The following is a 12,444-nucleotide window of genomic DNA, read 5'->3' on the forward strand; positions in this document are numbered from 1 at the left end:
TCACTATCACACCCAAAGTTCCTATTGCTGCAGGCTTTAGGGAATATTCAACTGAGCAAACAGTGCTGGCTGGTGGAGGACAAACAGATTCGTGCTGCCTGGGGCCTGATAATGGGGGCTGTGAAGTAGAGATTGCTGCCTAGGAAATGTATGCTGCTATTTATACCAGAATGAGACCATCTCAGCCCCAGTCCCACTTCCAGTACAACCCAGTGCTGTTCTTGTGTCCCGTTGCTGCATCACTGTTTACTGCACCATCCCTATGTGCTGCTGTTCTGAAGCTCACCCTTAACTGCTGCATTAGCAGAATGACTGGACTGTGGTCTCCCTGGAGAAGCATGTGCAGGAAACTATCAGAAACTGTTCTCTAAGGATGATCCTTTCCCTCTGCTGCAACAATATCCACAGCAGAAAGCTGCTCATGATCAGTCAGTCAGCTGCACAAAGAAGGAAATGACTTTAACTAAACATGAAGCCTTCTGCACGCTGCTTTAAAGGTTTCACATCTCATCATCTACTGAAGCACCATCCCCTGACCTTCCATTCAATCAACCACAGCAGTGACCAGAAAGACTATGAGCAGATTGCTTGGATAATTAAAGTTCTTCCAAACATAAAACGTTCCCTGTTCTGGTGTGACACCAACTACAAACCCAAATGCTGACGTACTTACAACAGAATCCATAACATGGCTAAATATACTTACTCTGCAGTGCCACGGCCTCATTCTACATCTTTACAGCCATTGAAAATGAGTTAAAAATGGGTCTTCCCACCTGCCACAAGCTGCTCAGCAGTACCTCCTTACATCACTGCTGGGTGCAGAACATTAAGTACATAATCCTAACTGAAAATTACTGCAATAAGAGCAATACTTGATCAATGCATGTCTACAACCAAATTAACAGGATTTTAGTTACTCTCTCCAGAAGGACACAATACTTGAAGAATGAAACCACGTATCCACCCTGCTGATTTATTTATGGTACTGCACTGCTGAAGCATCCATTACACTGAAGCTCAGAACTAACAGTGGCAGCAGCACAGCCCCCTGCGCTGCCTCACAGCGATACTCACCCGTGGTCCAGCCCTGACAAAGACACGGTCTGGTCCTCCTGGGCAGGATGTCAGGACTTGCTTTGTTCACATGGAGGAGCACGCACTGAACAGAAGGCAACTGAAGGACCAGAGTAAGCAACTGGCTGCCTTGCGAGCAAGGCAAACTGTCAGAAGTCCGTTCTACGTGACAAAAGAGGATTAAATACATTTCAAAATGACAATGTTAGCTGGAGGTGAGCATCACCATCCACAGATCCAATAGCATTTATTCCTTTGAGTGCAGCTGCCCGTGGTGCAGGCTGCATCTGCTGGCAGCCAGGAGTAAGGTGCACATTTTGTAAGTCAGTCTGAAGTTACCACTATTCCTGAAAAGCAGTGTGTTTCTGCCAGCAATAGGATTTAAGTTACTGTCATCTTAGTTTTTGTTTGTTGTTATTTACGCATAACCAAACACCACCTCTCCCTCATTTTCTTCTCTCTTTCCGTAGTGTCACAACACAGTCCTGAAAGGAAAACTAGATTAGCAATTAATTTCCAGGGAATTCCAAGTATTTGCCAGCAGGCACCAGAAGCCACAGCCATATCTGTACCAAAGTCCAATCCCTGATTTGATGCCAGCATCAAATGCCAGCACAGGGTTCTCATGGATTTGGACGAGGAAAGATAGGGGAAAAAAAAAATGCAAATTGGGCTTGAACGTTAGCTGGGGAAGAAAACAGCTCCACAAAGATGAGAAGAACATGATGGTTAAAGCAGGCCCTGCACTTCCCAACTTCAGATGCTCTCTTTATCAATTAATTTTGTGTCAGGCTTTAAAACAAAACAGAATCATTTCAGGAAGCTCAACAGACCTGGGCAAAATTTTACAGCTTATTATTATGTAATAAACGAAGGCCTCACTCTTCACATGCCAAGCATCTGAAGATTCACAGTAAGAATGTTATACATGTAGTTAAGACAAGTATAGAAAGGTTAATGGGAGCACTGGATATGGTGTAAATGCTATTTTATATCTATCTCACAACTATAAAGTTGCACACTATATAAATCAAAGTCTGTAGTAGTGACTTCCAACCTCTCAAAATTTCCCTTTTTGGGAAAACAAAATCAATTTACAACACACGTTCTAACACAGACTTCAGACTGTTACCTGAAGTTCCACTTATGGAGTGAGGTAATTATAAAAGCTAGAAGTTTAAAATGAACCTGTATTACAAATGCCATCATGACAGGGAACATGAAAGTCCTCCCAGCTTTGCCTCCCAGCCAGCAGCGTGCACTGTGAAGCACTTCACAAAGCAGGAGTGCTCTCAGGTCTGAGAAGGAATAGTGTTGTATTTACCTGCACCATCAGAAGGAAGGCTGGCACAAGGAGGGCTGCTGCTGTTACGCTTCACGTGCTGAGATAATTGCAGAGGGTGGGCGAGGAGGCGGTGCAGCAGCTCCAAACTGAGAACACACTGACCAGAAGCAGCTTTTCATTCGAGCCCATCCACAGCCCTCTGGCTCTCATGGAAGACTCAGCACTGCTTTGCTGTATGAGACACCCCACAACCCCACGATGATGTCCAGCACAAGGACAGAGCTGTCACACCCAAAGGCAAAACAATCATCTGTGCAGATGCCGCCTCCTTCCCCATCCCCACATTGGTGCTGGCTGCAAGTCGGGGCCACAACACAGAAACAAAGCTGCTGGGAAGGCTGGGAGCCACGCTGCAGAGGGACACAACATGCTGGCAGTGCAGATAAACACATCCTCACCAGAATTAAATGCGTGGTTGGGTCTGCTGTATATTAGAATTCCGAATCTGTTTTAAAAAGGGAGGGGCAGGGAGGAAAGCAACCAGACACAATGAAAATTAGATCAGATTCCTGAATCTTTTACACCTTGCAGCAAACCCAATGACAGGCAATGAAAATCAGGGCAGCTCTAAAGAAAATTAAGCTGGGTTGTTGTCTGTTTTTTAAATTGTCCTTAAATTCTGATTAGAACACTGTATGCTGCTTGCTTATACTCAGCCACTTTCAAGGACTACACATAAGCTTTCAGCAGAACGAACACCGACCTGGCTGCCCAGGAGCACAAAAGGAAATCACACCGAGCACTGCAAAACATAAAAGTTAACAGGCAGGTGATGTCAATCCTAGAGAGGTCAAATCTCCATAAGCAAGAACCATCTCAAGAAATTTTCTGTTTGCAAAAGAAAAACCACATTGATTCTAGGAGTCCATGGCTAAGAGCAATTTCAGAAAGGTCAGGAGCATCAGCTGAAACGCAGCGGTGTGACAGCCGTGCCTTTCAGCCTGCAATACCACGTGGGAAGCACTGCTGTATCAACGAGGGGAAGCACAAAACTGCATACACAACAGGGTGCAACACTCCTGGAACAGCCCCACTACCCAGTCTAGTGCCATGCAAGGCAGAGGAACCTGCACCCAACGAGCAGATGAGAGATGATCCCATAGGAGCACTGCCAGCATCACCAGAAGCACGTGGTTATAAGGAAAAGGTGAGCGGTGTTCTCATATTGCACAGCTTTACTGAAGGGTTTATCCAACCCCACACACACCAACGTGTGCCAACAGCAGCACTACGAAGTACAAAGGGGCCCAAAGCACATCCCTGTGCTCAGCAAGTCCCAGCTGCTGCCACACCAACAGCGCTTCCTCAGCACTGCCAGCAGCCTCTGCACCATCAGCACAACGTTGGACATGTTACACAGTTGTTCAAACACACTTGTTGAGTCATTCCAACTTAGTTAATTTGCTGAATAAAATTTAATTTTATTTAAAAAAATCTTATACACTATTATTCACCTAGCCCTAGTTGTGAACAGATTCTCACTTCTGAAAATAAACCACATTCTAATTGATTCATTCAACACCAAATTAAATTACTAGTACTGGATTTTGTTTTCTTAAAAAAAGTATGTTAAAACTTTACTTTTTTATTTTTTAAAACCTCTAAAGAAAATCTTGCAGTTTTACAGAAATGTTTTTTTTTTTTTTCCAGGTTATGCTCTTTTTTTTTTTTAAATGCCTGTTATAAATTCAGCTTGTGTAGAGTTCTGTTGTTGGTTTTTTTAAATAGATTTTTAATATGTATTATCTGCAGAGACATCATTGTAACAGTTCCATTTTGTGGATGAACACAAAACTTGTACAGATTTCTCATATTTGGTCTTTAGGTAAATAGTTCCAAAAGCTGCCTCAATAAACCACTCCAAACTGTTCAGTCCGTCGAGAAAACACAGTTCTTTTCCTTTCGTAGTGGAAAAGGAAATATAAATAATGCATCATTATTACAGAAAGTGACAAAAATCAGGTTCAAATCAAGGCGGCAGTGCAGCGTTCACTCACCGTGCTGCGTGAAGAAATAAGACATGATGTGAACTGAAGACTGAACAGCAGCCTTACGCTCAGCTCGCGTTTTTTACTGTAAAGTGGAATCTATTACCACAATTAAAGTGAGAAATTGCCACTACACTGGAAAATGTTCAACTGCAGAACACACACTTAAGTCTTCTTTATTGTAATCATACGGTAGCCACTGTTAGAAAACCACAACAGCTACTGTGGATGGAGACCCCCGGGTCAGTGTATGACATCAAAAGTGTTACGGAGAAAACTGGTCAGATTAATTCCTACGGATGGGTGCTTAAGCTTAAAAATATCGAATATACCTCTGACAAGATAATTTTAACTCTCTTTTTAAAAGGACTCGTGATAAAGAATTTTATCTTTTCTAAATGAAGAACAGTCTGTTATCTTAAACATACACAATATTAAGCGAGACTCTCGTTTTACTTTAGACTGGAAAAATATGCCAGGGACAGTCAAAGTCAACACAAAGTAACAAACAGCAAAAGGTAGCAGAGAGAGAAACAGATAAGTGCAGCTCTGGTCAAATTCATAGCAGTTCTTTACGTCAGTTAACGGCTCATTTACATCGTAATTTCTAATCAGTTACATGCAAGCCCAAAGAAGCATTTGATCACTACACATGGTAATAAAATTTGATTAAATTTATCAGGCAACTGCTAAAATATGAAAATTTGCAGATGTAATAAAGTAGCTTTATCTGAACTTTAAGAGGACAGACAAAAGTAAATCATTCCATCGGTTAAAAAAACCCTACATTCAGTTTTTTACCAAACAAAATTTCACATGAAAAGTATTGTGTGATTCCAAAGTTTCCGGAGTAGAAATGGAGTGATTTGAAATGTCAAAGACCCCATCGTTTTGCAAAGAAATGAAAATACACCTCAAAAATTTCTAATTCCACATGTGAACAACAAAATACTGCATATCTACCAACAACTGCATTGGGTAGGTCATTATGAAAGGCTAGCTGCCAAGATGTAGGAAATGGCTCCTTGCCTCTGTTCCCTTTGAGGAATATACAATCGTTTGAAACCAGTTCACACTAAGCGCTTATCATGCTGCCGTTACACTGAGATGCTCAGTCCTTAAAATCATCTGATAAAGATTTTTTTAAAGCTGCAGCCCTCCCCAGCACTGTACTTCTCAGCGTACACAGTTCATAGGGGGCAGGGAGGAGCGGGGTCACAGCCTCTGGAACAACATGTTTTGCAGTTTGACTTTAAGTTACCAAGTTTTAAGGCCACCTGTGTTGGTTTATTTTTCAGTGCTGAACGTTGAAGTCTGATCACAGGGCCCCTTTCCCCACTGCGTGAGAACATGTTCCAAGATTTTAGGTGTTATATTTAAGTGTCTCCTTTTGGCACCACGGAGTTTGTTGTTGTTTTTTTTTGTATTTTTTTTTGTTTGTTTTTGTTTTTGTTTGTTTAAAAAAAAAAAAAAAAAAAGAAAGAAAGAAAGAAAGCAAACTCTAAGTTTCTAGTTCTGGCTGCCTTTATCGCTCACTGCCACAGGCGGGGTGTCCACGTTAACAGCTATCACTATGCTCTCCCCATCCTCTGTTTTGATACGTTTCAGTTCCTGCTGTTCCGACTGGTCTCCGTTCTGGCGCTTTGTTGGAAGCGATGCCGATGCGGACGCGTGGGTTGCCAACATATGCAAAGGACTTGCAGCAGCTGCAAAAAGATAACAGAACTTCAGCACCTAATCCTTGTTGAAACAGGTGATACTGAAAGCAAGTATGCATTGCCATCAAAATGCTGCACTACAGCAGGGCGTCAGTCAGCCCAGGTGAGATCCAGCTCCAACCTCTGTGCAAACCCAAATCACTCACCAATCACACAGACAGGGACAAAGGTGGCAAAAAGGGAAAGTACCTCAATTTTGTCAATGGGGGACTGAACACAGAAAGAGATGAAATGATTTAAAGCCAGTCTCCGAGATATCTGTCACAGAACTGGGAAGGGAATTTAGAACCTCCATGAAGGAGGATCTGGCCATGGCTGTGGATGTGCAGATCCTGTCTATGCACAATGCAGTACTTGGCCAGGAAGAACACACCACATCATATTCATTGCTGCCCACGAGTTATTAAACAAAAGCAATGCAAAGCACACAGCCGGGAGATGCAGAAACTCAAGCACCACTTCCTCTCTGATAGATAGTTAATCAGCCACAATGTAAGGAAAAAAAGAGTGGTTTAACAAGAAGGTTTAAGAAATTACTGTCTGATTAAAGTCGAGTGAATCAGATAACAGAAATTAAGTGTTTAGAACCTGCTATAGCAGATTGTCATACTTGTCATTACATGGAAACAACAGCACACCAGTCACCATACAAGCAAGCACATTCCCTGCAGTCATCGCATCCAAGGGCTCTTTCCCTCTAAATATCAAAAGTCAGCTTCTCAATTCTGATTTTCTTCATCTGACTATTCAAATGTCTTTGCAAATAATACAAAATACTAATTATATATTTACTTTTTCGTTGCATCTCATGAAAACTTATCAAAACACCATCTACTGACTGCTTTTTACACATTAATTCCCTGTCCTTGGCATCACAGCTTTGCTGAGAATACCACAGAATTCTGTTAGTGGAGCTTGAACATCAAGTGCTCAAGGAATTCATATTTGCTGAAGTTCTTGGTTCTTAATAAACTATTCCAGTGAATACCTGGAATCAACACTGCAAATAACCAAACTGTCCTGTACTCAGTGTGTACTTGCAGAACAAACTCTTTGGAAAATACTTCATGTGGCTCTTGGCTCAACTCTGATTAAAGAAAAAATGCGTATTTCGTCTGACAGTAACTCCTTTTGCTTTACTTGTGCTGAAGTACTGAAAGTAATCAGTAAGAAAACTGATGAGACAGAAGTAAAAAGGATACAACAAAAAAACCTCACTCCATTAGTAAGATTTTACTGAAATACATGTAATGAAGAGTTTTGAGCTACCTTATATCAATTTCCAGAAGTACAATTTATGAGAAGATACTGCAGCACCAGATAACGTATAAAAGTGAAACTGTTGAAACAAACTACATATATCTGCAAACCAATCCAAATTGAATGCATCTGTAAATTACAACAAAGCCTGAATAATGACAATTGTGAAGAAGTACCACTACTCACACAGACTGCTGAGTCTGAGATGGGAATGACAGCATGCAGACAGAAGAACCTCAAAATCATAGAGAAATCTTGTCAATTTTAGTGCCCTGCTTTTGTACAGGTTGAATAAAAACAGAAGAAACAGTCCAAAAAGCTGGTGGGTTTAATCACAGAACACACAGAGTTGGAAGAGACCCATAAAGATCATTGAGTCCAACTCCTAGTGACGAGAAGATGGGCTGTCATCACTGGCACATCCCTGTGGTGACTACAGAGCCAATAAAAAGCGCTCAGGTAATCATCAATGAAAAGAAAACACAAGCTCTTAATAAGAGAGAGAACAATCTCACACAAGGCTGTAATCAAATTCTTTTGTACGAGTTGTTTTCAGTACAACTACAAAATACAAGAGAATGTATGAGAAAAGATTCAGCACTGGCCACTGTGGTTTTAGCACACACAGAGCTGCAGAACAGCCCGACACAACACTCACCAGCATTGCCCTGCCCCTGTATTGCAGTGGTGATGGGTACTATGTGCGTTCCGTTTTGCGTTACAGTTTTTATTGGTAGCTGGTGTTGACCTAGAGGTGCCTGTTGCACTATAGTGACTGTCTGTAAAGGTGTAGTCTGAGATGTCTGAATGATACGACTAGCAGCTCCGATTGTAGCATGACTAATAGCAGGTATAGGCTCCACTTTCACTGAAAAACAGATGAGAAAGCATCAGTGAAAAACAAGAAAGCATTACAAAGAAAATAAATTCACACAATTCACATTTACTATGTCAGCCCTCAGTGACAATGCATATTGTTATGTTATGAGCTCCAAGCTATGTGAGAAATTGTGATGCAAATCCTCAGTTTTAGCATGGAAATAATTTTTGAACAATAACCAACCAGAGCAACTGACCCACAGGTTCTCACCTTTTACTTCCTTGTGGTCTCCATTCTCTTGAGGTTCTACCTTGGGCTGGGTTACCATTGCAGCTTGCGTGACTACTGCCTGTCCAGCTACAGTGTAAGTGTTTGCTGGTGCTAATCCAGTCACATTTGTGACAGACACAGCTGGTATCTGGTGAACAACATGAACTGTCTGAACTACAGGCTGCTGGGATGTTGATGTTGTCACAGGAGTTGCAACAGTGTAGGTGACGGGTTTAATAGTTTGTGGTAGCTGCCGTTGTACAGTAATTAAAACTGGTTGGCTAGATAGAGGTGATCCTAGCAAGGAAGAGATAAAAATCAGGCTGCTGAATTATTTCATTTAAACCAGTCATTCTATTAAACTTACTGCTAAAGCCTCAGAGGATTAATGACCTTCTTCACTCAACCCTGACAAAAGCAGACAATGATTACACACACAACTCCTCCAAGCCACATATTCCAGGTAAGCACCTCATTAGCTCAGTTAGAGCTGCTGATTTGGGCAAGAGCTCCACCCACCACCACAGCCCTGCAGCTATCACAGCTGCATTCGATCTTCATTCAGTGAAACTCCTTCCAAAGATGGGAACTAACATGTGCTTCAGTGCTGCGTGGAAGGTTTCCACAGAGGAACAACTCCCAGCTTCCCAGGCCGGTCTCTGCTGAGGGCTGCTGGCTTTGTCACAGAACAGTCACTGCTACTTTTGCAGGAATACCACTGAGAAGATGGATGGCAAAGTGCATCAGCTAAGGTAATTGAACAAACAATCCTTATTCCATTTCACCTTCCCCTCTTTTTTTTGTTTTTAAGGAAAATTTGTGCCTTGTCTCCTTAGCCCTGTAATTCTGTTCTATGTCCAGCATCAAACAGATGAAATGACACAGATGCATGCAGGACATCTGCTTCTTTCCATAGCCTACACCTAGATTGGTTGGTTTTTTTTTTGTTGTTTTTTTCCTTTAAACCAGAAAGAGCACATTTCCAAACAAAGCAAAAACCACTACAAGGCAGCATGGCTCAATTCAGCACAGAAGTACAAATCTCTGCTTACTAACAAAGCAATCAAGAGTTCTGGAACCCACAGATAACATCACCTGTGGGTCTGCAAAGAGTATTTACCTGGAATGTGTGTGTGTTATTCAACGTTTGCTCTGTTAAGACATTAAACATTTACTGCTTCGTTGTTTCTTTTTGTTTCTATGCAAAGCCCTGGTAACAGGGACATGCCAACCCTCTCCCACCTCCAACCCCCACATGCTTATTTCAGGATCCTCACCTGGGGCACTCTGTGCAAATCGTGCTTCTTGTATTACCGCTAGTTTTGGCTGGATAGCACTAGGCTCAGGTTCCATTGGGACTGGAGATCCTTCCCTGGACAGACTCTCGGGGGTCTGGACTCCACTGGAGTGTGCAGACAGCACTCCAGAGTGATTAGGAGAGGCTGGGGCACTTCTGTATTCAAAAACGAAAGCAGCAGCTGATGTGTTTTAACTTCTGAACTGCGAAAGACAGCGACCTTCCTCTACAGAGACTGTAACACACACTGCCCACAGGAGGGCACTTGTGCCTGCTGGCAAGTACAGTTACAACCCAGAGCAGTTTTGAAAAAGCTTCTGTTAAACAAGAACAGAATTTAAAAGCAAACTTCAGGTGCAGTTAATGGAATGGAAGCGGCTGGATGCCTTCCTAGGGAGACTCCCTAAAACCATCTGTGAAATATAAACATTTCTTTTGGTGGAGAAGGATGTAAATGTATTGGACTAAAGGGCAACTCTAAAAGAAATAAATGTGCACCACCAAAAAGGTCAATAACTTTACAAAGGGAATCATTAAAAGCCATGTATTTCCCCATCACAAATTCTGCGTGAACATTATCAAATTAAAATGCATACTTGTAATTTCTAAGCTCGATATAATGGTGGCTGGTATTTGGTTATTTTCTTTGTAAACTGTTTTAGAATTCTGTAGATGGCAGTTAGAAATTAAAATTATAATTCTGTAAAGAAAAAAAACAACACAACAAAGGTACAGCAAGGCTTGCTTACGTTAACATCTGACAGTTAGTTAGGCATACAGAGTCAGTTCTTTAACACAAGCAATAAAAACAAACCTAGCGTATGGGGCAGCCTCCTAGCAAAGTTTATCATACAGAATTCAAACACTGAGCCTGGATTTAATTAAATTACTGAACTTGTGACTGTATCCAAAACTATCAAGTCTGTATCAGCCTGAAGATTAAACAACAGCCATAGTCTTTTTGTTCATCTGTTTTTCCTTACCTAGAAGAGAGTGGTCCCAGAGGGGTTCTAAAGCAAGGTACTCCCCTAGGCCGCCTTTTCCTAAAAGCCTGCTCTATTAATTTGCTTTCAGAGGCAGGGTCTATCCTCCAGAATGAGCCTTTGCCTGGTTCTTCCTGGGAACGTGGTACTTTGATGAAATAACGATTCAGAGAGAGATTGTGACGTATTGAATTCTATGGAACATAAAAAAATATGTAGAATTCATATAACTTTTTCAAGTCAGAATGTGGCCTACTGCAGCAATGTGTACTACAGGAAACTTGGGGTTCAGTTTTTTTTAATTCCATACTTCAAAAGGAGTCAGACACTGCCAATGCAGTGCCATAAACCTGAAAGGACTCTGGCATTTTTCAAAACTTTCCCAACAATTAAAAACGAATATGTTAATGTGATACATGGTGACTTTCACAGTTAGAACACTACAGGTATTTGAGCATAATGCAGTGCAAAAAAAAAAAAAAAAAGAAAAAGAAAAAAATACAGCCCTCAATGTCCTCGCAATACAACCCTTCCCCAGGTGTCAAGGAAAATATCAGAGTGTACTATGAGGGCCAGAAAAGAATGTGCTGATACTGATCTTACACGATTACACTTTGTTGCTGTTCCAAATACAGAAGGAAAAGGTTAAATTTCACAAGTTCCAAATAGAGTGAGATTGTTGGGAGTTCACCCACAGTCCAGCCTGTCTCAGAGAGCAGCCAAGGACTTGGCATGCCTAGCAGAACAACAAATGGCAGTAGGTCCTCACACAGCTCCTCAGTGAGATCCCTGTTACTCCAGCCTGGTTTGCACGTTACCTCATCCTCACACGGCTGTGTTTGTGCTACAACTCACACAACTTTGATCAAAGAGATGCAGAGAACTGCTAACGCTCCAAAGATTCTATATCTATCTCTGCTTGCCTTTGTGCACATCCTTTTTTTCTTTCTTTCCCCAACATAAACCCCAAATCTTTCTAAATATTGTCATTGAATAACAAGAAAGTAAGTACAAGAATAAGTACTGAAAAACTTGTGAGAGAACAGGGGGGAAATGGAGAAAAAGCTTTACATTAATAAAAGCTCCTCAAGATTTCCAAGATCAAATGTAAATCCAGCTTAAGTGTCAGCATTTAAGACCATGAGGATAAGTTTGGAAAACCTAAAAAAAAAATTAATGATAACCATGCATGGTTTCTTAAATATAAACTGATGAAACCAGAAAATCTTTTCCTCTGCCAAAAATTGAAAAAGAACTGAAAAGATGCCAAGAACATGTTTATAAATTGTATTTATTTCTCCATATGCTGGAACAAAAAAGTAGATCCAAAAGCACCTGCTAAAATAAGATCACAAAGAGGAGTCCTCAACAAAATGAGTTTTATGTAATAGGGGATATAAATACTGCAGTGCTGCTAATTAAGGGATGGGATCTGGACATTATTTACATGCATGCACTGTCTGGTTTGAATAATATTCAAATATAGCCTCAAATATTATTTAAGGCATCAATCAGATAAGTCCTAACCCTAACTATCATCCAATACCTGATAACTAAAAGCTAGCAGAGCTGTTATACTTGAGCTGCCCCTGCCAGTGTTCCAGCACTGCTTATGTGACCAGTTACTTAACAGCATCTCATTTCAGGCTGCTTTTTTAATTTGTTTTTCAATAGAAATAGGTGCTA

At 41.2% G+C, this 12,444-nt stretch overlaps 1 protein-coding gene across 2 annotated transcripts in view; it reads right to left on the reverse strand.

Moving 5' to 3' along the window:
* Positions 1-5,872: 5,872 nt before the first annotated feature.
* FOXK2 (forkhead box K2) overlaps positions 5,873-12,444 on the reverse strand; it is a 39,958-nt gene continuing 33,386 nt past the window's right edge. For both annotated transcript variants that reach the window (XM_031599164.2, XM_090121690.1), the window contains exons 5-9: positions 10,759-10,952; positions 9,756-9,931; positions 8,479-8,775; positions 8,047-8,256; positions 5,873-6,116 (exon numbers count right to left, since the gene is read on the reverse strand). In XM_031599164.2, the coding sequence (XP_031455024.1) occupies positions 5,920-6,116; positions 8,047-8,256; positions 8,479-8,775; positions 9,756-9,931; positions 10,759-10,952 (1,074 nt within the window). In that variant the 3' untranslated portion in view covers positions 5,873-5,919. The remainder of the gene's footprint in view (positions 6,117-8,046; positions 8,257-8,478; positions 8,776-9,755; positions 9,932-10,758; positions 10,953-12,444) is intronic.

Source organism: Phasianus colchicus, chromosome 20 (assembly GCF_987193195.1).
Source record: "Phasianus colchicus chromosome 20, bPhaCol1.hap1.1, whole genome shotgun sequence".
In the NCBI taxonomy this organism is placed as follows: domain Eukaryota; kingdom Metazoa; phylum Chordata; class Aves; order Galliformes; family Phasianidae; genus Phasianus; species Phasianus colchicus.